The following is a 26,904-nucleotide window of genomic DNA, read 5'->3' as shown; positions in this document are numbered from 1 at the left end:
TTCCTATCTGCCCTCATTTGCTTATTTCACGCCTCTTATAGGTTTAAACTTTACTTTCCCAATGTCATCCTTCTGTCTATATTTCTCCGTGAAGATATAGCTTTAAGGGTAAGCAGAGTTTTAGGGCTGTAAAATGCTCAGTGTTGTCCCCTTGAGTCTGGTACTGCTTCCTTGATCCATGCTCCAACATTTTTTCTTAGAAAACTGTTAAAATGGCAGAAATAAAGATACAAAAGATATCGACCATGATCACACAAATGTGTGTATGGGCATTTATTTTATTTTTAATTTATTACATTTATATCTGGTGTGCACGGTTCTCCCTCACCCCATTTGATCCTCACAATAGCCCTGTGAGGTTACATTATGGCTATTTCTGCCACATAATGCAGTGATGGCCATCGGCTTAGATACCTTTAAAAGGGATTTGACCAATTAATGAAGATGGTTGCCAATGGTGTCTAGTTTAGTCTAAACGTATTGCCTCCAGTATCAGAAGCAGCCTACAGTTGCAATCAAAATTATTCAACCCCCATTGCAATTCAGGTTTATTATCAAAAATTTACAGACTTTCAGCTGCTTTACAATGAGCAAATCAAACAAAAGCAGTTGATAGAGCTTAACACAGCGGATGCTTCAAGTGGTTCCCCCAAATTCAGCTGAAATTGCAACTTAAACTGGCTTCTCCAGTCTCACTATTATTCAACCCCTTCATGACAAGCATGACCTGCTGCAAACGACAGTTTACTTAAAACACTGGCACTGCAGAATGCTACACAAATGGTTTAGCTACATCAATGGTGCCATGTCTACACTGGCTTTACTCTATGTGCAAATAATTTTGCAGCCTCGGGCAAGTTTCTAAAAGCATACTGATGTCTATGGGGTGAATGCATATTGACAAAACCCTCTGGGAATTCGGGGTGGCCTATTTTCTGCAGTTTGGGATTATCTTGTGGATGAGCTCTCACTGCAAGATATTTTGTGTATGTGGCAGCCAAGTAAAGGTTTCATTCTGAAGAGAACAGCTTATGAGAGAGCAGGCTGACATACCACCTGAGAGAATATATGAAAGTAGCCAGTGGCAAATAATAAAACAAAGATTATTATCCAAGCTGTGAAAGCAATATGGGCTGCCCAGGGATTTGTACTTTTTGCAGGTCTCCTTGTCAAGACTTCTGGCAGGTCATCTTGTCTAGACTCTGCAAGGGCATGTAATTGCTACTGTAGTGATGTAAACTCTAGAGCTGGGAATCCTGCTGCTGCTGCTTTTCTTGTTCTTATTTAAATTTGTATACTGCTCTTTATCCTCTCACCAGCCCCAGCCAAGGTGATGTTGGGAGTTGTAGTCCAGAAACATCTGGAAAACCGATTCCTATCATCCCTGACAACTAGCTGTCCCAGCTAAGGGGACTTCAAGATACGAAAGCTTGGAGTTCAGTGGCGCAGCATACTAAATACATACCAAATAACTAAAAAAAACTCTGGGCAGAAAGAAAAGCAACTATGGAAGTCATCCAGAGCATATGTCCAGTGCCATTTCAGCTCTCTACCTGTTCTTCATCTTTCTTTCTCTAAAATACAGTTTCTTCACATGCAAAACTTGTTGACATCATCTCCAGCAAGCGGAAGGAGGTGGCTGAAAGCAGACATGTTCTCTTTTCTAAAATGTCTATCTCTCCCAGAACAGTCCCTGGGCAATTCCTCAACTGTTGTTAAGGCCAGCTGTAGAAAGCCACCAGCTAATTTCCCTAACAAAGAGAAGGTACTGGGCAATTTTACCAGGGCTATTAATAAGACTCCAAGACTCTTATCAGGTTTGCGTCAGGCAACCTACACTGACAGAGAGCCTATTTAGGGAAATCTTAGATCAAAACTCATTGAGTTGGAAGGGATTCTGAGAGGTCGTTCAGCCCAACTCCCAGTCCCATAACAATACACAATAGAATAGGTTTTCTCCAATGGTGACTGTGCATTAGCAGAAAGCACTTATGGTTGCACAACACAGAGCACCTGCTTTTTACTGTCTCCTCTATCCACCAAAGTCTCTGTGCCCCCTAAAAATTTGTTCCTGGAGCACTATGCAATATCACAAGGGGGGAAGCTGCAGGTAAGGGGAACTGGCAAAAAAAAGCCTTGCCTAGGCTAAAGGGATTAAAAATATGAAGTTAGTTATGAGATTAATGGTAAAAATTAGAATGTTATTAGGAATGATATTGAAATGTTCTCCTTTTTATTTTTTATTTTTTATTTTCTGTTTAAGTGTGAATAGCTGTATTTGTGGGATTTAAATTAGACTCGGAGAGAGAGGGTCGGAGAAGTCGAAGTTATTAATAAGTCATAAGTATAAGATTTGTTTTCTATATTTTTTCTTCTTTTTTGCTTTTTTCCTTTTTTGTTTCTCTTTAATTTTTTTAAAAATTTTCTCTCATTTGTATGGTATTTTCTTGTGAATGTTAGGTGTGATCCTTATATGTATCTGAATATATATATATATATATATATATATATATATATATATATATGCCTTGCCTTGCCTTGCATAAGTGGAAGCACTTTCTGCTGGCTCAAACCAAGTGAAGAAGAGCAAAGTTTAATTTGAGCCATGCTCACACAGCCCTGGAGTAATGCTCAGGTTAAAAGGGTTCCTTCCAGGTCAAAGGGCATGATTTCCTGTGAGACCTGAACAAGCTGTAAGAAATTGAAGATGTCTAAGACTACTGACCATCCATTAGAAGTGTCTCAGTCATCTCATAAATTGTTGCAGAATAGATAAACGCTTTGCAATCATCACTTTTGGGTTAAAGTAACATCCTTCTTACAAAAAAGGAAGAGAAAACAAGTTCTTCCCATCATTTATATCAGCATGAAACATTTCAAATGTGAGTGTACTTGGAGGGGTTGGTGAAGGAAAAGGTCACTTTATCTCTAGTTATCTCTCGCTTGGACTACTGCAATGTGCTCTATGTGGGGCTACCTTTAAAGGTGACCCGGAAACTACAACTAACCTAGAATGCAGCAGCTAGACTAGTGACTGGGAGCGGCCGCCGAGACCACATAACACCGGTCCTGAAAGACCTACATTGGCTCCCAGTACGTTTCCGAGCACAATTCAAAGTGTTGGTGCTGACCTTTAAAGCCCTAAACGGCCTCAGTCCAGTATACCTGAAGGAGCGTCTCCACCCCCATCGTTCTGCCCGGACACTGAGGTCCAGTGCCGAGGGCCTCCTGGTGGTTCCCTCGCTACTAGAAACCAAGTTACAGGGAACCAGGCAGAGGGCCTTCTCGGTAGTGGCACCCACCCTGTGGAATGCCCTCCCACCAGAGATCAAAGAGAACAACAATTACTAGACCTTTAGAAGGCCTTTCAAGGCAGCCCTGTTTAGGGAAGCTTTTAATGTTTGATGGATTTCTGTATTTTAATATTTTGTTGGAAGCTGGCCAGAGTGGCTGGGGGAACCCGGCCAGATGGGCGGGGTATAAATATATTATTATTATTATTGTTATTGTTATTATTATTATTATTATTATTATTATTATTATTATTATTATTATTACTTTACCAACCTCTCGAAGTACATCCACATTTGAAATGTTTCATGCCAATATAAACAATGGAAAGACCTTGTATTTCCAGTGCTGTTCACTTTCCTAATGAGAAAGATTTTGCCCCTACTGTTGCTGATTCTGACTTATTTTCTTTCTGTTCCTCCTGTCTGTCTTGGATGCCTTTCGGGAATTCACTGATAAAATTTGTATCACATACCGACTGTTAATGCTTTCCATTTCCCACTTGACTCAAACATTATCAATATTGAATTTGTGACTATTCCAAGATTGAAATGGTATGCATGTGCCTACGACTATGTATTCCCCAGCAGTTTAAAAGGATCACTCAAAGCCCATGAAACAACTCAAGGAGTTGAGGCACGTCAGTGCCTTCCATTAAGAGACCTGCTGTAGTGCATATGCCAGGCGTCCTAGATCCAAAGCACATCCCACTTTAAAAGTTAGCATTGTTTTTTGTCACTTCAGCTTAGAGGCAGCATGTCAAAGTATTCTCCATGCAAACATACACTTTATTGACTCATTATGAATAAAACATGGAGAGGTATTCTTTAATTACCGTAAATGTGGCTTGTTTACCCAAGGAGGCTTTTAAAGTAAGATGCTCAACATGTTTTATTAGCACATTGAAACGGCTACGCCTTATTGACTTCTTCCTTAATACACAATTCGCTTCTCTATCCCTAAAGTCGAGTTGACAGGGTTCCAGAAAGGAAGACAGAATTGTGAATCTGTCAGAAGGTTTATACTGTAATACTATCACAGTTATAAGAGCTCTGCATAGCTATTGCACACAACTTTCCGATTCTGCATTTAGGGATATATGAGCCTACTGTCCCCAACAACAAAACATGCTCAGTCAGGGTCTTGCAGGAAGTGCTTTCTACCTCCTTTGTGGACCCCAAAGCCCTTGGGGAAGGGGCAGCTGGGAGTGATGTCCATAGGAATGAGGCCAGCAGGTTGTGAGCAGGAGGTCCTGCTTTCATTGATCTTAGTTATGTCCATTTGAAAACGAGTGCTAGCTCTTGTGAGTGCTCCTGTTTGAAAGCTCACAACATCCCATGCCAGCCAGCAGTGCTGCATGGAGGATGGCCAACAGATGGGTAGGTCATTGTCAAGATGTCCTGCTTGTGAACTTCTTAGAGGCATTTTGTTAGCTGGTAGGGTGCTAAACTAGATTGCCCTTTGGTCTGATCCAGCAGTGCACTTAACATTCCCAGTTTCAGAACAGAACACGGACCTGGAGTACCACAAGCTTTTAGTACAATAAGAGGAACGCATGCTTAGGGGCGTAGCGAGGCGCCGCAACACCTGGGGCGGCAAATTGCCATGCACCTGGGGGGGTGCTGCATCGCTACGTAACGACGCATGCATAGTTACGTGGCAGGGTATCACTGCCCCCCCGCACCTCCAAAGCCACACACCTCCAGCTACAAACTCCAGGTAGAAAGCCCGCTCAGTGTGGCAGGCTTTTTACGTGGAGTTTGTAGCTGGAGGCGCACGTCTTTGGAGGCGCGGGGCGGTGGCGATACCCCACCACGTAACGACGCGTGTGCAGCATCCTGCTGCACATGCATGTCACGTAGCGGGGTATCGCCGCCCCCGGCGACCCCAATCCGGTGGTGCGGCGGGGGGGTGGCGCTTGGCGCCCCCACCCCTGTGACTCTCAAGCTGAGCCTCCAGCCTCCCGGAAAAAAGTCCGCTTGGCACGGACTTTTTAACGGGAGGATGGAGGCTCGGCTTGGGAGTTGCGGGGGTGGGGCGCCAAGTGGCACACCCCCCCAGAGTGGATCCCAGGGCATACCGCCTCCATTGCCCCCCCATTGCGACGCCCCTGCGCATGCTGCCAACACTACTGAACCTAGATAACAATATTTATGCCAGCATTGCAGCATTGCTTGGGTGATAAACCTGGGAAAGAAGCAGCTTTAATAGAGTTTAATTGTTGCTTCTGCACTGATGCATATCACCAATACTCAAAGAAACCATCACTCTCCAAGCGCCATGCCTTATCCATGAAAAATGTGAACTTTTGAACATTTTCTCTTGGTATTCTAGCCCTTCAAAGAGAAGAGACAGTATTCATCATGGCTGACAGTTATAAAAACATTTCTATCCCACCTTTCTGTTGCAGCTAAAATACCTTGAGTCGGTTTAGATCATAGTTTAATCAATAAATACAACAAAAAGACAAGCAAAGATGCATGAACAGGAAGCCTAACTGACATACTAGAATAACAATAGGACAGTAGCCATAGAAAAATCCAGTATCAGCCAGCAATAACAACATCAGTAAGCCTTTGTATGGTGCTTTCAGGTGTTCAAGGGCTACATAGGTACTACCTAGTTGTAATCCTTAAAGCAGCCCCCAAACCATAAGTTAAGTTAGTGTTATTATCTCCCGTATTGCAGATGGGGAGACTGATGACTTTGCTGCCACTTTTCCTCAGGAAAAGCCACTCTTTACCACTGAATTGGAGCAAACATCAAATGGGTTTTCCACGGAATGATATTTGTTCCAGTTCAGTGGCAAAGAGCGGGTTTTTGAGGGGGGAACTGCTCAAATCTGTGCCCAGAAAGCATGGGACAAACATGGGACAAGCTTGGATCCTTGCTTTCTAGGCACAGGACAAGCAAAGCCTGGAAGAGCCCTGAGGGAGTGTGGCTTACCGAAGGCAACCCTGTGCGTTCAAAGCAGATGGAAGATTTGAACTAGAGACTTTCTGATTCCTAGCCTTTGTGTGCCCATTGGGACTGGTGTAGCAGAAAGCATAGAGACCAGCAGTAGACGGAACCAGAGCCAATGGCAGGCAGAGCCACTTTCTGATTGGCAGTAAAACAACAGCAGGTGGGTGCTGTCTGACTCCAGTTGGTGAAACAGTGCCCCATTCACCTAATGAACTGGCCTCCACTGCTGTATGCTGGGGGGTAAATCGTCAGGGTGGAGATGAAATGGATTACATACTAGGCTGTGCAACAAAGAAAAGCCCTTCATGCATTTCCACCAGCCGTAGTTATGATAATGGCAGAATGTCCAGCTGATCTAACTGGATTTTGCATTGATTATGACAGCTCAGTCTTCGGCTATACTGGTAGACTGTAACAATGCAAATCTTCAGGTTTTATATTCATGTCCAGTGTAAACAACACATCCAGTATGAACACCACATTGGTGCTTTTTTTAAAAAAATTTTTAGCTGTTCTGAGTTCAATGCACTTGGGATAATGATGTACTTATGGCATATGGATGTGCAACATCAGCATTCTAGCACTACATACCTATGGGCCACAAATCCATACTGTGTTAATGTTTCCAGACTGTGTTAATGTTCCCAGTTAATATGTGATGCTCAGTGCATGGAATCCTCCACAGGTAACCATTCTTCTTTGATGTTACCTTTTATAAACACGATATGAACATTTATTAAAAAGGAAGTTAAACTCCAGTATCAACCATCGCCAGCCTGGAAAAAGCTGTTCGTGTCCACATCAGAAGATAATATTATTCATTTTGTAGGAACCATTGAAGAAGATGAAGGTGATGATCTCTTGTTGAGTTCTGTGGATGAGTTCTGGTGGTTTCCTCACATGTGGAGCCACATGCAGCCTCATCTCTTCCACAACGAATCATCCCTGGTAGAACAGATGATCCTCAACAAGGAATTTGCACTAGTGAGTAACCTCTAGTTTTTCAAATATCTTTAAGAGCAGATCCACATTGCTTATTTTACAGTTATCAACCTTGAGGTAATGATAAGATCCATGATTTTAGTAGGTCTAAATCAGGGGTCCTCAAACTTTTTAGACAGGGGGCCAGTTCACTGTCCCTCAGACGCTGTTGGGGGCCTGACTATAGTTTGAAAAAAAAAATGAACGAATTGCTATGCACACCGCACATTTTTGTAGTGCACAGAAAACAGGGAAAATACAATATTTTAAAAGCCACACCAAATTTGGATAACTTTACCCTTGCCCCGGGGGTGGTGGGGGTGGCATTAGCCAGATTTAGGGGCATTACTCTCCCTCCAGACAAGAGGTCTTGCATTGAGTTTCCAGATATGTGAGGTGGGCATACATTTGGTTAAAAAAAAGCCTATAGCCGGTAGCTTTGCCTGCTGAAGCATCTGGGAGATGCTCCCAGTGCCAGCCGACAGAACCGTGGTAGTTTGAAAGCTTCCCACGGCTCAGCACCTGTTTTCCCAGCTGGGCACCTCATTCCACACAGGTGCCACCCACCTGGATTTTAAGGAGCACCCCTTCCAGAGGGTGGCAGGACAGGTTGAAGGCCAAGGTGGCGGGGAGCAGCACCCTCTCGTGCGGAAAGGCGTCCTCCTCGGTGGCGCCTGTCCTCGGTGAGGGAGAAGTACCACGGGGATCGAGGGCTTGATACGGACACCCATGCCCCGTGGAACATATCTAGGCTGTGCAGGCCGCTGGGTGTTACCCACAGGATCTCACTGGCCTTGCCTCCCCACAGGGCGGTGTGGCCCTGCTCCGCCTTCACCAGCCGCTCCCCGCCATGTGTCCACGCAGATACCGGTGGTGGTGGCGGTGGCAGCTCCCCGCTCCGGTCCTGGCTCTCCCCACCACCACCGCTGCCCCTCAGCTCAGTCATGGCCAAGTGGGTCCCAGCGTCCAGCAGCCCTTGTAGGGCCGGACGGGCCTCCAGCACCAGCAGCCCTGAGCCCAGCAGCATCTCCCCACACTGCACTAGGACGCTGGAGCCCAAGTCACGGAGCCCGCCCTGCCCCTGCCGCCACTAGCGACACCCAGCCTAGCAACGGTGGCTTCCTCATGGGCCAGACCCACATGTGCCTCCGCGCCACCAGGCCCAGCTGCCTCAGGAAGGCCGCCTCAGCCTCCAGCAACGCAGCGCACAGCAGCACCGGCAGCGTCTCAGACCCCGCCGGGCAGACAGCCAGCACCAGAGGACCTCCCGCTGTGACCGCCATCGCCACCGTGGCCTACTGCCCAGCAGCCAGGGCCACCAGCAGCCCCATGGTCATGGGCAGGTCCTGCGGGACAGGGTCTCCCAGGCTGCGCAGCAGCAGCACCACCACCATAGAGAGGCATGGAGAGGCCCTCAGAGTGGCTGGGAGGAAGTCTGGGAGGACCATAGAGAGAGACGCGCAGGAAGGAATGCCCCTTCAAGGGCACTTCCAGTCTGACTTTGGAAAACACCCAATGTGAAAGTAGACATGTGGATAACTAGAGATACAAGTGGGTAGAGTGGCACCACTGGCAGAGATGGGCTCATGGTGGGCGAGTCGGGTTTATGGCCCTGACGGGCTGTAGTTTGAGGACCCCTGGTCTAAATCATCTGTTTTTACACTGTTCTTATGCTTCCTTTTTCTACATTTTATTCACCGTAAGCAGCTTTGATCATTACCCCTTTTAAAGTGGGATTTAAATATTTGAAATAAATAATAATAAGCACTCATGCCTTCCCTAAAAGCATCCAGAGAATCTTGATTTGATGGTGATGCTGAAAAAAACACCTTTTTTTCACCACCCCCAATCTACCACCACTTCATTCCAGAACAACTATTCCATGTTAACAGGCATGCTTTGACATGGAGACTCATGCCTCACTGCATTGGCTGAGGAAGGTCCATAGTTCAGTATAGCACTTACTTTATGTAGGATGGTCCTAAGTTCATTCTGGTGCTGGGGAAAACTCCTGTCTGAAACCTTTGAGAGCAGCTGTGAGTTAATGCAAATGATTCTGAGCTGGATGGACCAATGGTCTGGCTTCTTATAAGGCAGTCCCTACATGATGGAACATGGAACATTTAAATCTTTCCAGTCCTTCTGTTCCAAATACACAAATTCCAATATTTAGGTTTATTTTGTACCCGAGGCACCAGATAACAAGCTGGAGAGGCAAAATCCCAACTAGGAAAGAGTTTCACGTCCTCCCCAAGAGCAGAATCAGAAATTGTACCTATCATTTCCAGAGTGTAGTATTTATTCTGAAGCATTATGTAATTATTTAGCCTATCAGTAAGACTTCAGTAAAATCAGTGTTTCTCAACCTTTTTTGGGCCACGGCACACTTTTCTATGAAAAAAAATCCCGCGGCACACCAACTCTGTGCCGCCCTATATTTAGTTTAGTTTGGAGGGGAGACGTACCGGTAAAGCATGCCGCTGAAGAACTGCTGCGCGGTAGCCAGGCGGACCCACCAGGTGCAGAGCCTGCGGAGCGAGCGGGGACAGACCCCAGGCGGGCAGACACGGGCGCGCAGCTGCCGCCGCCTCCCTCCCAGCCGCCCCAGGCAGCCGCCGCCGCTCTGGCCCGGCGAAGAGAAGCCCTGCGCAGCCTTCCCTGCCTGCCTCCTCCTCCCCAGGAGGGCGATTTGCATTGTCACGTGCCTGGCGGCCGCCAATAGTCATCACTGATCCGCCGGAAAGGAAGCCGGCCGGGTCACGATGCGGGCGCTCGCCTCGCGTCGTGACCCGGCCGGCTTCCTTTCCGGCGGGTCAGCGACGTGACAATGCAAATCGCCCTTCTTGTCGCGGCACACCAGCCAGTGTTTCGCGGCACAGTAGTGTGCCGCGGAACACCGGTTGAGAAACGCTGAGTAAAATGATAACCGTTCTTATGTTTCCCTAAATATTGAAATGAACGTCAATTTGTTAGGACGGGGGAAGCTGAATTGCATGCTTCTATAAGCCTTCTATAAACGCACCATTTCTAAGAAAAGTTGTCAAGATGTGATGTTGCTATTTATACTATTAAACTACCATCCAAGCTGGATGAAGGGAAGATGTTTCTGGCACATACAGTGCAATCATAAGTGGCCCACTTGCTTGGGGTGGGTGGGTGATAAAATTCAGCATAGAAGCAAAATAATATTTACACTTACATCACTGTCAGAAGCTTTTTTTGGCCTTAGTTACAACCTCTCTTTTCTGCCAAGTGTTGCCTTCTCAATAACCTCAGCCCCTAAGGGATATACCGTCAAAACCAGAAGGGAGGCGAGTGTTAGAATGCAATAATGGATGGAAAAGAACAGTCTCCATCAATCGAAATATATTCATGCAACTCTACCTGGATTTGCAGGTCCCTTTTTGAGACAACATGCTGGTATTACATACACATAAACATTTTAATAGCATTTTTCACATCAGCATAGTTCTCAGTCTCCTTACCTTAGCATTGGAAAACCGGGCATGCCACGCAAAGGAAAGGCTGTAGTTTTGCTCTACATCCCTTTTTAGCACTAGCCTACTGCTAAATTTGATCCAGCTGCAGTGAGAAGCAATACATCCTATATGCTAATAGTAAACTTAGACATTGCTATCCACAAGAGGGATATATCAGGAGGCTCAGAGGACCTTCAAGATTTTCACACACACATTTTGAAAAATAAAATAAAAATTTAAAGCCCAATAAGGACCCAAATCTCACGTCTACCCTTAGATAACACGAGCCTTACCACATGCTCTCATTGTGGTTCTTGGCTCCCTTTCCAAAATGCACCTTAAGCTCTTTCTGGCAGCCGGGCATAATACAACCCACCTCCATGAATATCTATCACAGCTCCCTACCTCATCCTCATTGATTTCAGTGGATTGTGGCCAGAATATTCACAAGCCACACAATCATTAAAGCTGTAGTCCACAATTGCACGCAGCAGGATAAACATGTAATACTTTGAAATGCTGAAAACTGGAAGGGTTGTTGATACATTCACCAAAATGAAGAAAAAAATGGAAACTTTACAAAAATAAAATAATGCATTAAGCTGACACAGTAAAAAAATATATAATCTCCTAGGGGAAGTCTCAGCCTGCCTGAACAATACTAGAAAAAAAAAAGCATTCCAGTGCTAAAAGTAGATAAGAGCTTATGCAAATCTTTTAATTCAGCAAGGTGACAGCTTAGAAAATGCTGAGAGCCAACATATCACCTCTCTGCTTTTGACAAAACTGAAAGCAATTCAGCAGGGATCGCTTCTTCATCTAGCCTTGCTATGCCAACAGAGGACAAAGCGGTTTTCTTTCTCAGACTCTTAGAAACATTGGGTCTGCTATGTTAAAACAGACAGATGTCTGTTTCAGGGCCATAAATACATGGGGCTTTGGGGGCAGCTCCCTCTCTGAGGTATTTCAATTCAGGCCACTCCCAGACATTACAGCTGTAGGTTTTTTGTGGGGGGTTTTTAAGTCCCTGGGATGCGGGTGGCACTGTGGTCTAAACCACTGAGCCTAGGGCTTGCCGATCGGAAGATCGGCGGTTCAGATGCCCGCGCTGGGGTGAGCTCCCATTGCTCGGTCCCAGCTCCTGCCAACCTAGCAGTTCAAAAGCACGTCAAAGTGCAAATAGATAAATAGGTACTACTCCAGTGGAAAGGTAAACAGTGTTTCCGCGCGCTGCTCTGGTTTCACCATAAGCGGCTTTGTCATGCTGGCCACATGACCCGGAAAAACTGTCTGCGGACAAACGTCGGCTCCCTCGGCCTGTAAAGTGAGATGAGTGCCACAACCTCAGAGTCGTTCACAACTGGACTTAACTGTCAGGGGTCCTTTACCTTTACCTTTTAAGTCCCTTTTTTTTCGTGAGGCAAGTATGCAGGCAGTAAAATCCAATTGGGTTTTTATTATGATCTGTCCAGAACACTTCTGTTCAAGAAGCAGGTTCTTTTTATAATTTTACAGCTAGTGTTCAGTGTTCAATTTCCCCCAAGTAGGGGCTGAAGCTCAAGCTGTCCAAGGCTTCTTTCTGGATGCACTTTCTCCTGGTTACAGATCCTCCAAACTAGACATGATACCAAATATGTGAATGACTTTAATGTGTCTGGGGTGTTGTTGTCATTGTTCTAAATCACACCCAACAAATTTAGTTGCCAGTAAGTCAACACACATATTACTATTCTTATAGTACTTTAACAGGAACGGGTGGTGCTGTGGTCTAAACCACTGAGTCTCTTGGACTTGCTGATTGAAAGGTCAGTGATTCGAATCTGCACGATGGTGTGAGCTCCCATTGCTCTGTCCCAGCTTCTGCCAACCTAGCAGTTCAAAAGCACACTAGTGAAAGTAGATAAATAAGTATCACTGCAAAGGGAAGGCAAATTGTGTTTCCATGTGCTCTGGCTTCCATCATGGTGTTCCATTGCACCAGAAGCAGTTTAGTCATGCTGACCACATGACCCAGAAAGCTGTCTGTGGACAAACGCCATCTCCCTTGACCTGAAAGAGAGATGAGCGCCACACCCCATAGTCCCTTTGACTGGACTTAACTGTCCAGGGGTGCTTTACCTGTAACTTATTATTATATTTACCATTGTCTCTGATTTGGCCTTGCTCCATAGAAAGTAACATCTCTATACATTACTAAGAAGTTACATGAATCACAGAATTGTAGAGTCCACCTTCCTTCAGTGGAATCTTTTGCCTTACCCTGAGCGTAAGAGTCTTATGATCTACCAACTGAGCTATCCCAACTCCTCCATTGGTCTCTGTCATCATCTTCATTCAGAAAGCATTTGGTAAAGCCTTTGATGCAAGGAATGTGCCTAGCAGAACTGTGAGTTTGAAAGGTGCTCATTTAAGCATTCAAACTAATATACTGAAGTGCAAAGAGTACTGAAGTGAAGCAACCAGTACCATTTTACTTTTAGTAAGAATATCCGCATGTAACAGGGAATCCCTTTACATTTTCTACAGATGCCAAGTCTAAAGTCGGAAGTGTTAAGAGTAAATAATTCACTTTCCAAGGGCACATATTGCACTTCTAGAACTTGTGAAAACAGGAGGTGACTAATTTTGGCATTTTGACAGAAGCAATGAAATGCACAGTATCAGAATTTACTGGTGCTTGAATGGATCACTCAACCTTATGTAAACATTCCAATATTTTATAGTGATCAAGCGTCAAAGATCCCTTGTTCACTTTACATTTTCAGTATGGAATATAGCCTTGTTTTTGTTTTTTCAGAAAAAAGGCCACTGATTTATTACATATTGAATTTCATCTCCAGCAACTAAGAAGAGAAGGATATTAAATTTCCTTTCAATCATATGTTAGCTTCTGTCCACTTTCTTTGATTTTTATCCCTCTTACTTATCAATCTAATACAGACATAGAGCTGTTTTGTTTGTTCAGTCAGTTTTGGGGAACATTTCCCTACCCTTGTAAATTTCCTCCAGTGTGTCTTAACACTGAAAAAACCTAACAGCTACTTTAGTTGACATTTCCAAGGGTGATAATAATTAACACCTTTGCTGCTTGACAAGGGCCCTACTGATTTTTTTGTCATATGCATTTTTATTGGCATTTCAATTGAAGAAAGGAACAGTCCAGTAAATCATGTTGTCTGCTTGGCCAAATAACAGGGTGCAACAATTATTTGATCATAGGATATGGTTATACACGTTGTTGTTTTCTAAATACAGAACAGTAATCCTAGAACACTAAAGTCAACTGGATGCCAATTATAGCGTGGGGTGTTCAGTTGGGCAAGGCAGTTACCTAAGCCTTAAGTCCCATGCAGATGCAATTTGATAAATGAATTCTAAAGAAGCAAGTTGGAATCAGACATGATGCATCTGCCTCTGGCAAAATAGCTTGCCTTAAATTAGACATGACAATCTTGCTGCCTCGGGGCAAGCCCCGAAACAAGGCGCAGGTTATCAAACCCCCAGTAGGTGCTGATGAAGCTATTCCCTAAGGCTATGCCTAGGAGGCTGGACCTTTTTCACATCAGAACCCTGGGGGTTAAAAAAATATTTTTAACAAGGGGAAGTGAGTCAGCAGTGAAGTTGTGAGCTCAAGAGCAGGAGCCCAGGATAAGGATCAAGAAAAGGTGAAGGACGGGGAAAGTCATAGAAGAAAAATCCTCTACAGCACATTGAGCTAGTTCTTGAAAGGAGCAGGAGACCAAGCTTTCAAGCTACACCAAATTCTTCCCCGGGGTTTTCAGAACAATTTGCATTGTGAGATTTAAGGTTGCATAGGTCACTTCGATACCATACATTTAACATGCTCTTATAGCAATTTTCAGTCATATTTTTACCCTTAAATAATGATGCACCAGGTGTGCATGTTGGGCTTCAATTACCCAAAACTGTCTTAGAAAAGAGAGACTTTTCTCCCAGTCCTTGGCAGGGAGCAAATAACCTGCTGGCTTTCATGCCCAGAAGGGTGAAGAAGGCTTCTCTCTCATGCCATCATTGATTTCCCCTGCCCTCACTTAGTTGGTTAGCTAATCAGGAGATCCTCTAAAAAGTTATTTTTCTTTTCTTTTCTTTTTATAAATAATTTTTATTAGTTTTCCAATAAAAACATCCAATTAACAAATCCATCAAATCATACACACAAACAAATCCATCAAATATACACACACACACAAACACACAAATAAAACTGTACCCAGTGGATGAAAGGCTATATGATCTCTGACATGATTGAGAATCGCACAGCCAGGGATGGAGAACTTTAAAGCGTTAAGATCGGAATGTGGAAAATATGAGAACAAGAAGAAGAAGGCAGAAATGAAAATATTGGAGATATACCTTCAGAGGTCCAGAGTATGGGAAGCCTGAAAAATTAATAATTAATCATTTGGATTGTAATTTGGCTGTTTTTTATTTTATTTTATTATTTTTCATTGGATTATGATAAAAAGTTATTTTTTCAATAAATATAGCCTTCTTTACCACCTGAGTCTTTTTTCTGGGTGTGGGGGCAAGCTGTAGATATTGTACTAGCAAAACTGGAGAGTGGCTTGCAAGGCACCATTGGTGAATCATTTGATGTGGTGCTGCTTCCTGGCTAGAGGGGCTTACAAGAAAGTCTGTCAAGCAGTTGTGGACCCCCTGGTTGACCCTTCTGCCTCTGCTCAGTCCTCCTGCTTTAGAACCTTCCTTATATGTGGAAAACATAAAAGGTAAAGGGACCCCTGACCATTAGGTCCAGTCGTGACCGACTCTGGGGTTGCGGTGCTCATCTCGCATTATTGGCCGAGAGAGCCGGCGTACAGCTTCCAGTTCATGTGGCCAGCATGACAAAGCCGCTTCTGGCGAACCAGAGCAGCACATGGAAACACAGTTTACCTTCTCTCTGGAGCGGTACCTATTTATCTACTTGCACTTTGATGTGCTTTCGAACTGCTCAGTTGGCAGGAGCTGGGACCGAGCAACAGGAGCTCACCCCATCGCGGGGATTTGAACCGCCAACCTTCTGATTGGCAAGCCCTAGGCAAATCATTGGAAAATGATAGACAAGAATAAGTAGGGTAAGAGACAGGTGATATTTCTCTCCAAAGTGGTCCTTACACATCATTGACCACTGCTTCATCTAATGATAAACAGGTTGATATTTTATAGTGCTGTCCTACATGGAGTAGTGTTCTTTGTTTTTCTCCCCCCCCCCCAGGAACATGGTATTCCAACTGACATGGGCTATGCAGTGGCTCCACACCATTCTGGCGTCTACCCTGTTCATATTCAGCTTTATGAAGCCTGGAAGAAAGTCTGGGGTATTAAAGTCACCAGCACTGAAGAGTACCCTCATCTGAAACCTGCACGGTACAGGCGGGGCTTCATCCACAATGGCATCATGGTACATTGCATTTCCATTACTTCATAATCGTATCGTGGCAAAAATGGCTAAAGCAACGCTATTATTCACATTGCTTGGAGTTTTAAAAGTGCTCTTTAAAAACCGTCAGTGACAGAGAACTTTAAGAAACTGCCACACTTGAACTGTACATTTTGCAATCCCGGCTGGTGGTTCACTTTCCTTCTGTGCTTTCACTAGAAACTGGGAGGGCACTTGAAAAGAATATCCAACCTAAAAATTTCTTTAATTAATAAGTGCAAAAAAATAATAATCCTTCAGTTTGCATGAATCACTTTATAGAGGTTTGACTATAGGCAAAATTACTGATTTATTTTGCATAAGATTTTAAATGGCTCTGGATGATACTTTGGAAAGAAAGTGAGCCTTTAGACAGGGAGCATGATTATACCTTAGAGCAATTCCTCTGGCTGCCCTTCTGTATAGGATAACAACATACTTTATCCATGTTGTCAACAATCTCAGATGGGCTGCATATTTCTCCTGCCAGTGTGCTGTGACAGGGTTCAAGCAACAGTCACCATTGCATAAAAGTGAAGCAATTCCCAGCCAAGGTACAGAAAGGACAGCTGTTTTTATTTTCCACTGAATGTCATGGCATGAGGTCTAAGCTGTTGGTCCGAGGTCATGTTTACCTAGATTAACTCTGGCTAACTGGCAGCTGTACTAACCAAACTAGCAAGACGAACAGATTGGAGAAAGAGAGAAGGGGGGGGAACCAGATTAACATTCTCTCCAAATGAAACGTCAAGAAAATTTTAGGCAGATGGAAATCAGAAACACTTATTAGATGCCATCAGTACTATACCAGTAGGAAATATGGCTCAATATGTTTAATTAAGGGTAGTTTATTTCTTCTGGATCTCACTATGATACAGGTAACATGATTACTAACATGTGTTTTGAGCCCTTTATTGGTTTCTGAAATGGAGAAAGTTGGAGCCACAGAGACAAACACACTATTGCGGTTCCCAGAATGCTTCTGTGGTTGAAAGTTTTGACTTAAAGAGGTGGTTTCAAACCTTTCTGCAGAAGTAAAGAGGATTACCTTTTTATGAAAAAGCCAGTTATATCTACACTATCTGTGCTGTTTGCAGAAGCAGTTATGACCAGAGGTTTATTTGTGTTGAAAACAAACTACATTCATTGGAAGATGGAAATGCAAATAGCTACTTATGAGGATGCTCAGGGCATCTACGTACTCTATGGTCTCACTAACACCATGTATTACTAGAGACCAGGGTGATTCATGCCATGCTGTAATATACGTACTCTGAATATCAACAAGGGGATGATGGCAATATGTGGCAGTGATCACTAGTTTAGCTGGTTTTGAAAGGTTACTAACCATGTTAGCTATATGGAGACACCAAGATCAGAAGCAATATGCCACTGAATCCTAGCTGCTTAGGACCAACAATGGAAGAGAGTTATTGCCTTCATTTCCATAGGCATCTGACTTGACAATGTAGGAATATAGAATGGACTAAATGGACCATTGGTCTAATCCAGCTGGGCTCTACTTACTTACTTACTTGTTTGTTTGTTTCATAATATTTATATGCCACTTGATGGTTAAGAAAAACAACAACCCTCAAAGCCTTCTTTCCACACATGTGTTAGTTGTATGAAGGGAAGAAGCATGGTGAAAGGGGTTGCAAGTCACAACTACTCACTACATTTGCCCCTTCTGTAAGTAACAAAGAGAGTTATAGGGTTTGCTCTTTGCTTGTTTAATATACATATATGTGTTGTAGCAGGTTCCATATTAGAATAGGTGTTTCTACCTGCACAAGAGACAAAGTGGAAGATACCTTCTAAGACTGTGCTCAGTAGCTGCAGTTTATATAAGTATTTACAGTAAAAATAATCAACATGAAAAATGATACGGTAGTCTGTTTAGTCCCTGGCACCATTTTAGTTGATCAAAAGCTTTTACAGGTACATCTATTAAACTAACTGATTTAGTCAAATAAATATTAGATCCTGTGAAATTTCGTGCTTAAGGATTAGGCCCAGGATTGTAGCTAATTAATTAGGGAGAGTTTTTTAGCCAATTAGTAGCTCCCTCCCCTCAGGTGGATCTGGCCTTTTCTTAGGTCAGAAAAAATAAATCTATGATATAATAGCAGACCTTCAATTATCAGGGGATCTAAGACATGGAGGAAACACACACACACACTTATAGATCTTTTATTTCTTTATTTTCAGGTGCTCCCTCGGCAGACGTGTGGACTTTTCACCCACACAATTTTCTACAAAGAATATCCTGGAGGCCCTCAAGAACTAGACAAAAGTATACGAGGAGGTGAACTGTTTCTTACCATCCTTCTCAACCCCGTATGTACTTCCTTTTGTTGTTATACAATTATAGTATAACTGAGGTGGTAGTGGTGGTTTTCATTCCAAAGCACAAATAAAATCGGTTTGCCCTGAGACAAATATGAGCTTCATTGTATGGGGCAGCTGCCTCCAGTACATTCACTGTGTCATATTATATTTTTGAATGGTGCTATATATAAAGGTAAAGGGACCCCTGACCATTAGGTCCAGTCGGGGACGACTCTGGGGTTGCGGCGCTCATCTCGCTTTACTGGCCGAGGGAGCCGGTATACAGCTTCCGGGTCATGTGGCCAGCATGACTAAGCCGCTTCTGGCGAACCGGAGCAGCGGTGCTATATATAAAAGATCTCAATATATGATTATGATTATGATATCGTAGTATTTAAATGCCACTTATACAAAATGCTCCACATACAACATTTTGTTGTAATGATCTGATTCCATTTCAGTATTATGACCCCCCTTTTTACAGATACAAGGTTGGGTGGAAGAACTGAGCTAAGTCTGGCTTCCCTAATATCCTCTAGTGAGTTCACAGCAGGGCATTCAAACCAAGGAATTCACGATTTTTACCTCCATCTCTTAGGGTATATCTACTTAGAAGTATTGAATTCACTAGGATTGACTTCCCGGTATGTATGCATAGGATTGCAGCCTTAGCTTTATTTCACTTAAACTCCTCCCATTAACACAGCATTAACCATTACAATATATTCTGCTACATTGTGTCTCCATTTCCAGTGATAGTATGTCCATAAAAAAAATCCAAATCTGAGTATGTGTTTTCCTGCCCTGCAGAAGTGCCCACTCTTTCTTCCTAGAGTGAATAAAGTCCAGGTATTTAGAATTTTGTATTGTAGGAAATACACCCAAGCAGAAAGGTTAACAGGAACTAAAAGACGGGGAGAGACCTCAACATAATGGAAGTATGTTGCACATAAAGTAACAGAATAAATCTGTATATTCCTCCATTGTGGGGAGCAAAGCAAAACATAAACCAGTGCTTCCCAACAGGGGAGCCCAGGATATTCCAAGGGGGGCACAGGTGAAAATTGTGTAAATGGAGGGTCACAATATGAGGCTAAGGGCTCACAGAGGGAAGTGAGAAGTGAAGGGGGGAGATCAATTTTTAAAATAAAATAAAAATCCTGATTGGCTGGCTAACCACTTGGCCAATTACAAGCAGGTAAGGGGCTGGCCCACCAGGGCCTAGCGCATTTCCGGCGGGAGAGGGCAATCACTGAGGCTCCCATTTTGACTAGTAGAGCCCATGATCCAGAACCCCCAGTTCAGGTAAGTGCAGTGGGGGAGGGGATGGCAATGGATACCTGGATGCTAGATGCTGGGGTGGTCACCTGGTGCTGCTGACTTGCATCTAGTAAATAACAAAGTGTCTACTGAGAAGAAGGCTGCACTGAGTTCAGTGGGCCTTACTTCCAGGTAAGGGTGTATGGGGCTATAGTGTTTTATCTAGGCAGCCAGGGCTCCTCTGGGTGACAAGATCTTTTTGCACCAGGTCAGTGAGGACCACCTGCTTTTTAAAATTCTCCTATATATACAGAACTCCCTGTGAAACCTTTGGACTGCATCTATAGATTTCCCTGTCAAATAAGTGTTGTTTACTTTTAATAATACGTGGAAGGTGGATCTCCCTCGGGAGGTTCTGGACTCTCCTTCCTGGGAGGCTTCTAAGGAGGTTGGGTGGCCATCTGTCGTGGATGCTTTAGATGAGTTTTCTACATTGCAGGGGGTTGCACTAGAAAGATGACCCTTGGGGTCTTTTTCCAGCTCCATGATTCTATGTTTTCCTGCTTCAGCAATATTTCATTCTGTTCCTATCATTTTATGCAGTTGTATTTTGTATAACTTATTAAAAAAATATAGTAACAAAAGAAAAACATTTACAAACAAAATATTTAAATAGCTACCTTCCTACAGGTAGGATGGGGGAGGGTACATGAGCATAACCAGGATTTCTGTTACGGAGCAGGCTTTTGTTAGGGGGGGGGCAGAAACTCAAATATGTATTGATTTGTATTGATTTTTACTTATGGGCGACAGCTGCCCCCCCGGCTACACCCATGGGGGGCACAGGAAGGAAACAAGGTCGAAAGGGGGCCGCAGTTGGGAAAAGGTTGGGAAACACTGACATAAACAAATCTAATATATTGCAGTCTAGTTTCAGGTTATCAAATTATATAGGAGAATAGCGTTCCTGCCATGAGCAGGGATGAATTTGTTCCTCTACCACCACCCCTTACCTGAAGGAGACTCTGAAAGGAATTTCCGCAAGGGGAAGGGGAAGGTCACCTGATGCAAGGTGACCAATCACATGCAAATGAACCTGGCCAACTTAGGGCTGCTTTGATTCCTCTCATCCTCTCTTTTACTTATGCTCAGAGGTAGGTTGAGCAATGATAGGTAGAAAACAGCAAGAGCTATAGGCACCACCGAGCCAATAATTCCCCCTGATTTCCCCCTCAGCAGCTACCCTCACATTAATATATTATTCACACAGCTTCTCTGACAAGGAGCACAATAAATTAATAAAGGCTCCCTTCAGAACAGCCTTGAGATAAGTGCCAATTAAGAGATAATTAACTTGAGTAAAAAGGTTGCTTGATTGTCCAACCAACGATTTACCAAGCAAGCTTAATATGAATAGCTGCAAGCTTGTTTGTTTGTTTACAAATTCCTTCAAAATCTCACTAAAAATAAAGCTGCCCTTGGCAACATGTTGCCATGTGCAAAATGCCACTCCTTTTCAGGATTTTTCCAAACTTTGTAATGCAGCACTTTGAAAATATATGATCTCCATGACTTCTTTTTTATTCAGTTTTTATTTTCTAACCCTTGTACACTTTTGTTTGCCTTGGTGGGTGTTCTGGATGAGCCCCTTTCAAACTGGTAAGGCACAGCATTATCCAGAACAAGAGGCTTAAAGCAGATGAACCTTTAATTAATTCTTTAAGTAATGAACATTGCAATACATTACCACCACCAACCTTCCAACAGCTCTTACAGTATACAATTTGAGGGCTTTATTAGGGTGGTTGTAGACAGCCCTCTCCCCTTCATGGATCAATGCCTTGTCGTGGCGAAGGGGCTTGAATAACTCAGAGAAGCTATGAGCTATGCCATGCAGGGCCACCCAAGATGGACAGGTCATAGTGGAGAGTTTTGACTAAACGTGATCCACCTGGAGAAGGAACTGGCAAGCCACTCCAGTATCCCTGCCAAGAAAACTCCATGGACAAAGACAACAGGCATATAAAAGTTATGACGCTGGAAGATGAGCCCCTCAGGTCGGAAGGCGTCCAACATGCTACTGAGGAAGAGCGGAGGACAAGTACAAGTAGATTCAGAGCTGATGAAGCGGCTGGGCCAAAGCCGAAAGGACGCTCAGTTGCGGATATGCCTGGAAGCGAAAGGAAAGTCCGATGCTGTAAAGAAAAATATTGCATAGGAACCTGGAATGTAAGAACCATGAGTGGAGGTAAGCTGGATGTGGTCAAAAATGAGATGACAAGAATAAATATCGACATCCTGGGCATCAGTGAACTAAAATGGAAGGGAATGGGCGAATTCAGTTCGGGTGACTATCATATCTACTACTGTGGGCAAGAATCCTGTAGCAGAAATGGAGTGGCCCTCATAGTCAACAAAAGAGTGGCAAAAGCTGTAATGGGATGCAATCTCAAAAATGACAGAATGATCTCGATACGAATCCAAGGCAGACCTTTTAACATCACAGTAATCCAAGTTTATGCACCAACTACTGGTGCTGAAGAAAGTGAAATTGACCAATTCTATGAAGACCTACAACAACTTCTAGAAATGACACCAAAGAAGGATGTTCTTCTCATTACAGGGGATTGGAATGCTAAAGTAGGGAATCAAGAGATAAAAGGAACAACTGGCAAGTTTGGCCTTGGAGTTCAAAATGAAGCAGGGCAAAGGCTAATAGAGTTCTGTCAAGAGAACAAGCTGGTCATCACAAACACTCTCTTCCAACAACACAAGAGACGACTCTACACATGGATATCACCAAATGGGCAGCATCGAAATCAGATTGATTATATTCTCTGCAGCCAAAGATGGAGAAGCTCTATACAGTCAGCAAAAACAAGACCTGGAGCTGACTGTAACTCAGATCATCAGCTTCTTATAGCAAAATTCCAGCTTAAACTGAAGAAAGTAGGAAAAACCACTGGGCCAGTAAGATACAATCTGAATCAAATCCCTTATGAATACACAGTGGAAGTGAGGAACAGGTTTAAGGATTTAGATTTGGTGGACAGAGTGCCTGAAGAACTATGGATGGAGGCTCGTAACATCATACAGGAGGCAGCAACGAAAACCATCCCAAGGAAAAGGAAATGCAAGAAAGCAAAATGGCTGTCCAACGAGGCCTTACAAATAGCGGAGGAGAGGAGGCAAGCAAAATGCAAGGGAGATAGGGAAAGATACAGGAAACTGAATGCAGATTTCCAAAAAACAGCAAGGAGAGACAAGAGGGTCTTCTTAAATGAGCAATGCAAAGAAATAGAGGAAAACAATAGAATGGGGAAAACCAGAGATCTGTTCAAGAAAATTGGTGATATGAAAGGAACATTTCGTACAAAGATTACCATAATCAAGGACAAAAGTGGTAAGGACCTAACAGAAGCAGAAGACATCAAGAAGAGGTGGCAAGAATACACAGAGGAATTATACCAGAAAGATATGGAGGTCTCATACACCCCAGGTAGTGTGGTTGCTGACCTTGAGCCAGACATCTTGGAGAGTGAAGTCAAATGGGCCTTAGAAAGCATTGCTAATAACAAGGCCAGTGGAAGTGATGATATTCCAGCTGAACTATTTAAAATTTTAAAAGATGATGCTGTTAAGGTGCTACACCCAATATGCCAGCAAGTTTGGAAAACTCAGCAATGGCCAGAGGATTGGAAAAGATCAGTCTACATCCCAATTCCAAAGAAGGGCAGTGCCAAAGAATGCTCTAACTACCGCACAATTGCGCTCATTTCACACGCTAGCAAGGTTATGCTTAAAATTCTACAAGGCAGGCTTAGGCAGTATGTGGACCGAGAACTCCCAGAAGTGCAAGCTGGATTTCGAAAGGGCAGAGGAACCAGAGACCAAATAGCAAACATGCGCTGGATTATGGAGAAAGCTAGAGAGTTCCAGAAAAACGTCTACTTCTGCTTCATTGACTATGCAAAAGCCTTTGACTGTGTCGACCACAGCAAACTATGGCAAGTTCTTAAAGAAATGGGAGTGCCTGATCACCTCATCTGTCTCCTGAGAAATCTCTATGTGGGACAAGAAGCTACAGTTAGAACTGGATATGGAACAACTGATTGGTTCAAAATTGGGAAAGGAGTACGACAAGGTTGTATATTGTCTCCCTGCTTATTTAACTTATATGCAGAATTCATCATGCGAAAGGCTGGACTAGATGAATCCCAAGCCGGAATTAAGATTGCCGGAAGAAATATCAACAACCTCAGATATGCAGATGACACAACCTTGATGGCAGAAAGCGAGGAGGAATTAAAGAACCTTTTAATGAGGGTGAAAGAGGAGAGCGCAAAATATGGTCTGAAGCTCAACATCAAAAAAACCAAGATCATGGCCACTGGTCCCATCACCTCCTGGCAAATAGAAGGGGAAGAAATGGAGGCAGTGAGAGATTTTACTTTCTTGGGCTCCTTGATCACTGCAGATGGTGACAGCAGTCACGAAATTAAAAGACGCCTGCTTCTTGGGAGAAAAGCAATGACAAACCTAGACAGCATCTTAAAAAGCAGAGACATCACTTTGCCGACAAAGGTCCGTATAGTTAAAGCTATGGTTTTCCCAGTAGTGATGTATGGAAGTGAGAGCTGGACCATAAAGAAGGCTGATCGTCGAAGAATTGATGCTTTTGAATTATGGTGCTGGAGGAGACTCTTGAGAGTCCCATGGACTGCTAGAAGATCAAACCTATCCATTCTTAAGGAAATCAGCCCTGAGTGCTCCCTGGAAGGACAGATCGTGAAGCTGAGGCTCCAATACTTTGGCCACCTCATGAGAAGAGAAGAATCCTTGGAAAAGACCCTGATGTTGGGAAAGATTGAGGGCACTAGGAGAAGGGGACGACAGAGGACAAGATGGTTGGACAGTGTTCTCGAAGCTACGAACATGAGTTTGACCAAACTGCGGGAGGCAGTGCAAGACAGGAGTGCCTGGCGTGCTATGGTCCATGGGGTCACGAAGAGTCGGACACGACTAAACGACTAAACAACAACAGACAGCCCTCTATTTGAAAAGCTGCACAGTTCAAGTTGGGTTTAAAGATAAAAGAGCCACAGGAAGGGAGATCAGGGATCTTGAAGTTGCCCATCAATAGTTATCACCTGGACCACACTGCGGAAGCACACAGGTCCAGGGGAAAACTGTTGTGATGCATTTTCTATTTTTTGGTGATCCATAGGCAGGCAGCTACCCTAAGCTTTACTCCCTGACCCAGTGATCTAAAGGCCTTTTTCTGCAATTGGTTCTCTGTAGGAGATAAATTACCTCATGTTGGTCACAAGCTTGCCTCTTCTCCTTTCAATTTTCACTATTTTTGCAAGCTGTATGTTCTTCTGTATGACATAAATATCCTATGTTTCTTAATTTTGACTGCTTCGTTGCTTTGTTCTCTGAAAGTACAGTCAACTTACTCTGAAAGTATATGGTAACCACACCTCCATGTTTATATGTTATCACAGTCGCTCATTCCTTTGTAATTAGAATGTATCATGTATGATAGCTGACTTATAATGAAATGCCCTATTTATCAAAAATATAGGGCACTGAGCAGTAGTGATATTATAATTCTTGTTTGCCAATTTACCAATTTATCATCTGATCTTGAGGCTTGTCAATGAGCTTGCTATTTCTTCACTCCATTTACATGCCTTCTCAACATACCATCATTTATCAGTCTAGCTGAGTCAGTCAGTCACTTTTACCAAGCACCAGATCTTTGGATTTTCAAGGTTCCATTCATCTCAGCACAGGTAGAACCTGATATTTGTGATACCTTAAAATAATGTGCTGAAATCCAAATCCCACTTGCACAAATGGGACTTACACCTTCTCTCCCTGTGCACCCCCAGAATCTTGGGAAGTCTTGGGAAACCTCTTGAATAGACTGGGAGGGTGTGTAGGTGCAATGGGGTGGACAGAAAGGGTTATTCCATTGTGTCCATTGGCATGACATCAGATATCACCAATACTAGCCCCATTAAATGTCCCACTAATTTAAGACCTCCAACAAGAGTTGCCCATGCATATATCTGTAACTTGATTTAAAGGTTATGAATAAACTGAGTCCTTGATGAGTATTTTTTCTAGGCCCGGACTTTTTAAACTTCTTGTGCTAGCTGTTTTTGTTCTTCACACAGTTACATAGGTAGATGTATTTCTGTCCTGTTCTTTTTATGGACTGTTCCTGGTGCACTCAGGGAGTTGGTCTTATGTCCCACAAAATAGCCCAATTTCCAGTTGTCCAGAATAATTTTATTTTAAAGTGCAAGAAATTCTATTGGGATAAACAAAATTTCAGCTTATAAAAAGTAGGTCATCATTTAAGTATGTGTTGTGGAATCTAGTTTTAGACACCTATATATTAAAATGATGGTGTCTGGATTCAGGAATAAAACATAGTTTGACTTCAAAGAGATTTAGAGTAGATTCAGATATTTGGAGCACTTTTATTAAATAAATGTTAAGTATAATAGTACCTATACCTCAGTGTAAAGAGAACTGCTCTTTCCGAACTCTGCTTTTATTATTTAGAAGACATTTCTGTCTCCAAACTTGCTTATCACTGTCTCTACACTATGGTTAGAAAATGTTCATTCCTTGACCAAGCCTTTGCTTCACTCTAATCCTTTCCAATGTACCTTCACTTCCTGCTTAAGCTTCTTATAATTTCCCCAGAACTACAGCTTGCTAAAGTTTCTGAAGTTCTGAATTCTGAAACTAGATTTCTGGCTTATTTTATGTAATAGCACGCTGAAGCCCTTGATTGATTCACAATTTCAAGCATGCCATCACAAAAAAAATTCAAACAGCTTGCTCTTAAAATGGCAAGTTTCCTTTTCTTTTTGCTAATACCCTGCATTTCCTCCAAGGAGCTTACAAGAAGAGTTTCTCATCTAGGCACCGGCCAAGGTGCTGAAGCTTACATCCTGTGCTTTCAGACCATCTCTGCAGTCTCGCCATGCTTCTCCTTGAGTAAGCTTTCACAAAGGTGAAGAGAGGCTGTGGCCCACTTGAATCTCCAAGGGAAATTGCTGGCATTGAGAGAAACTTTTCAGAGCAGTGTGCACAGCAGCACGCCATAATACATCTTGAGTAAATTTACCCAAGAGG

At 43.3% G+C, this 26,904-nt stretch overlaps 1 protein-coding gene across 1 annotated transcript in view; it reads left to right on the top strand.

Moving 5' to 3' along the window:
- The window catches only part of NDST4 (N-deacetylase and N-sulfotransferase 4), a 122,063-nt gene that overhangs the window by 52,825 nt on the left and 42,334 nt on the right, over positions 1–26,904 (top strand). Inside the window, exons 4-6 of the mRNA XM_035113329.2 lie at positions 7,085–7,239; positions 15,952–16,137; positions 18,367–18,495. Coding sequence (XP_034969220.2) covers positions 7,085–7,239; positions 15,952–16,137; positions 18,367–18,495 — 470 coding nt within the window. The remainder of the gene's footprint in view (positions 1–7,084; positions 7,240–15,951; positions 16,138–18,366; positions 18,496–26,904) is intronic.

This window comes from Zootoca vivipara, chromosome 9, assembly GCF_963506605.1.
Source record: "Zootoca vivipara chromosome 9, rZooViv1.1, whole genome shotgun sequence".
NCBI classification, from domain to species: domain Eukaryota; kingdom Metazoa; phylum Chordata; class Lepidosauria; order Squamata; family Lacertidae; genus Zootoca; species Zootoca vivipara.
Note: the sequence above shows the minus strand (reverse complement) of the source record. Positions and strands in the feature narration are given on the sequence as shown.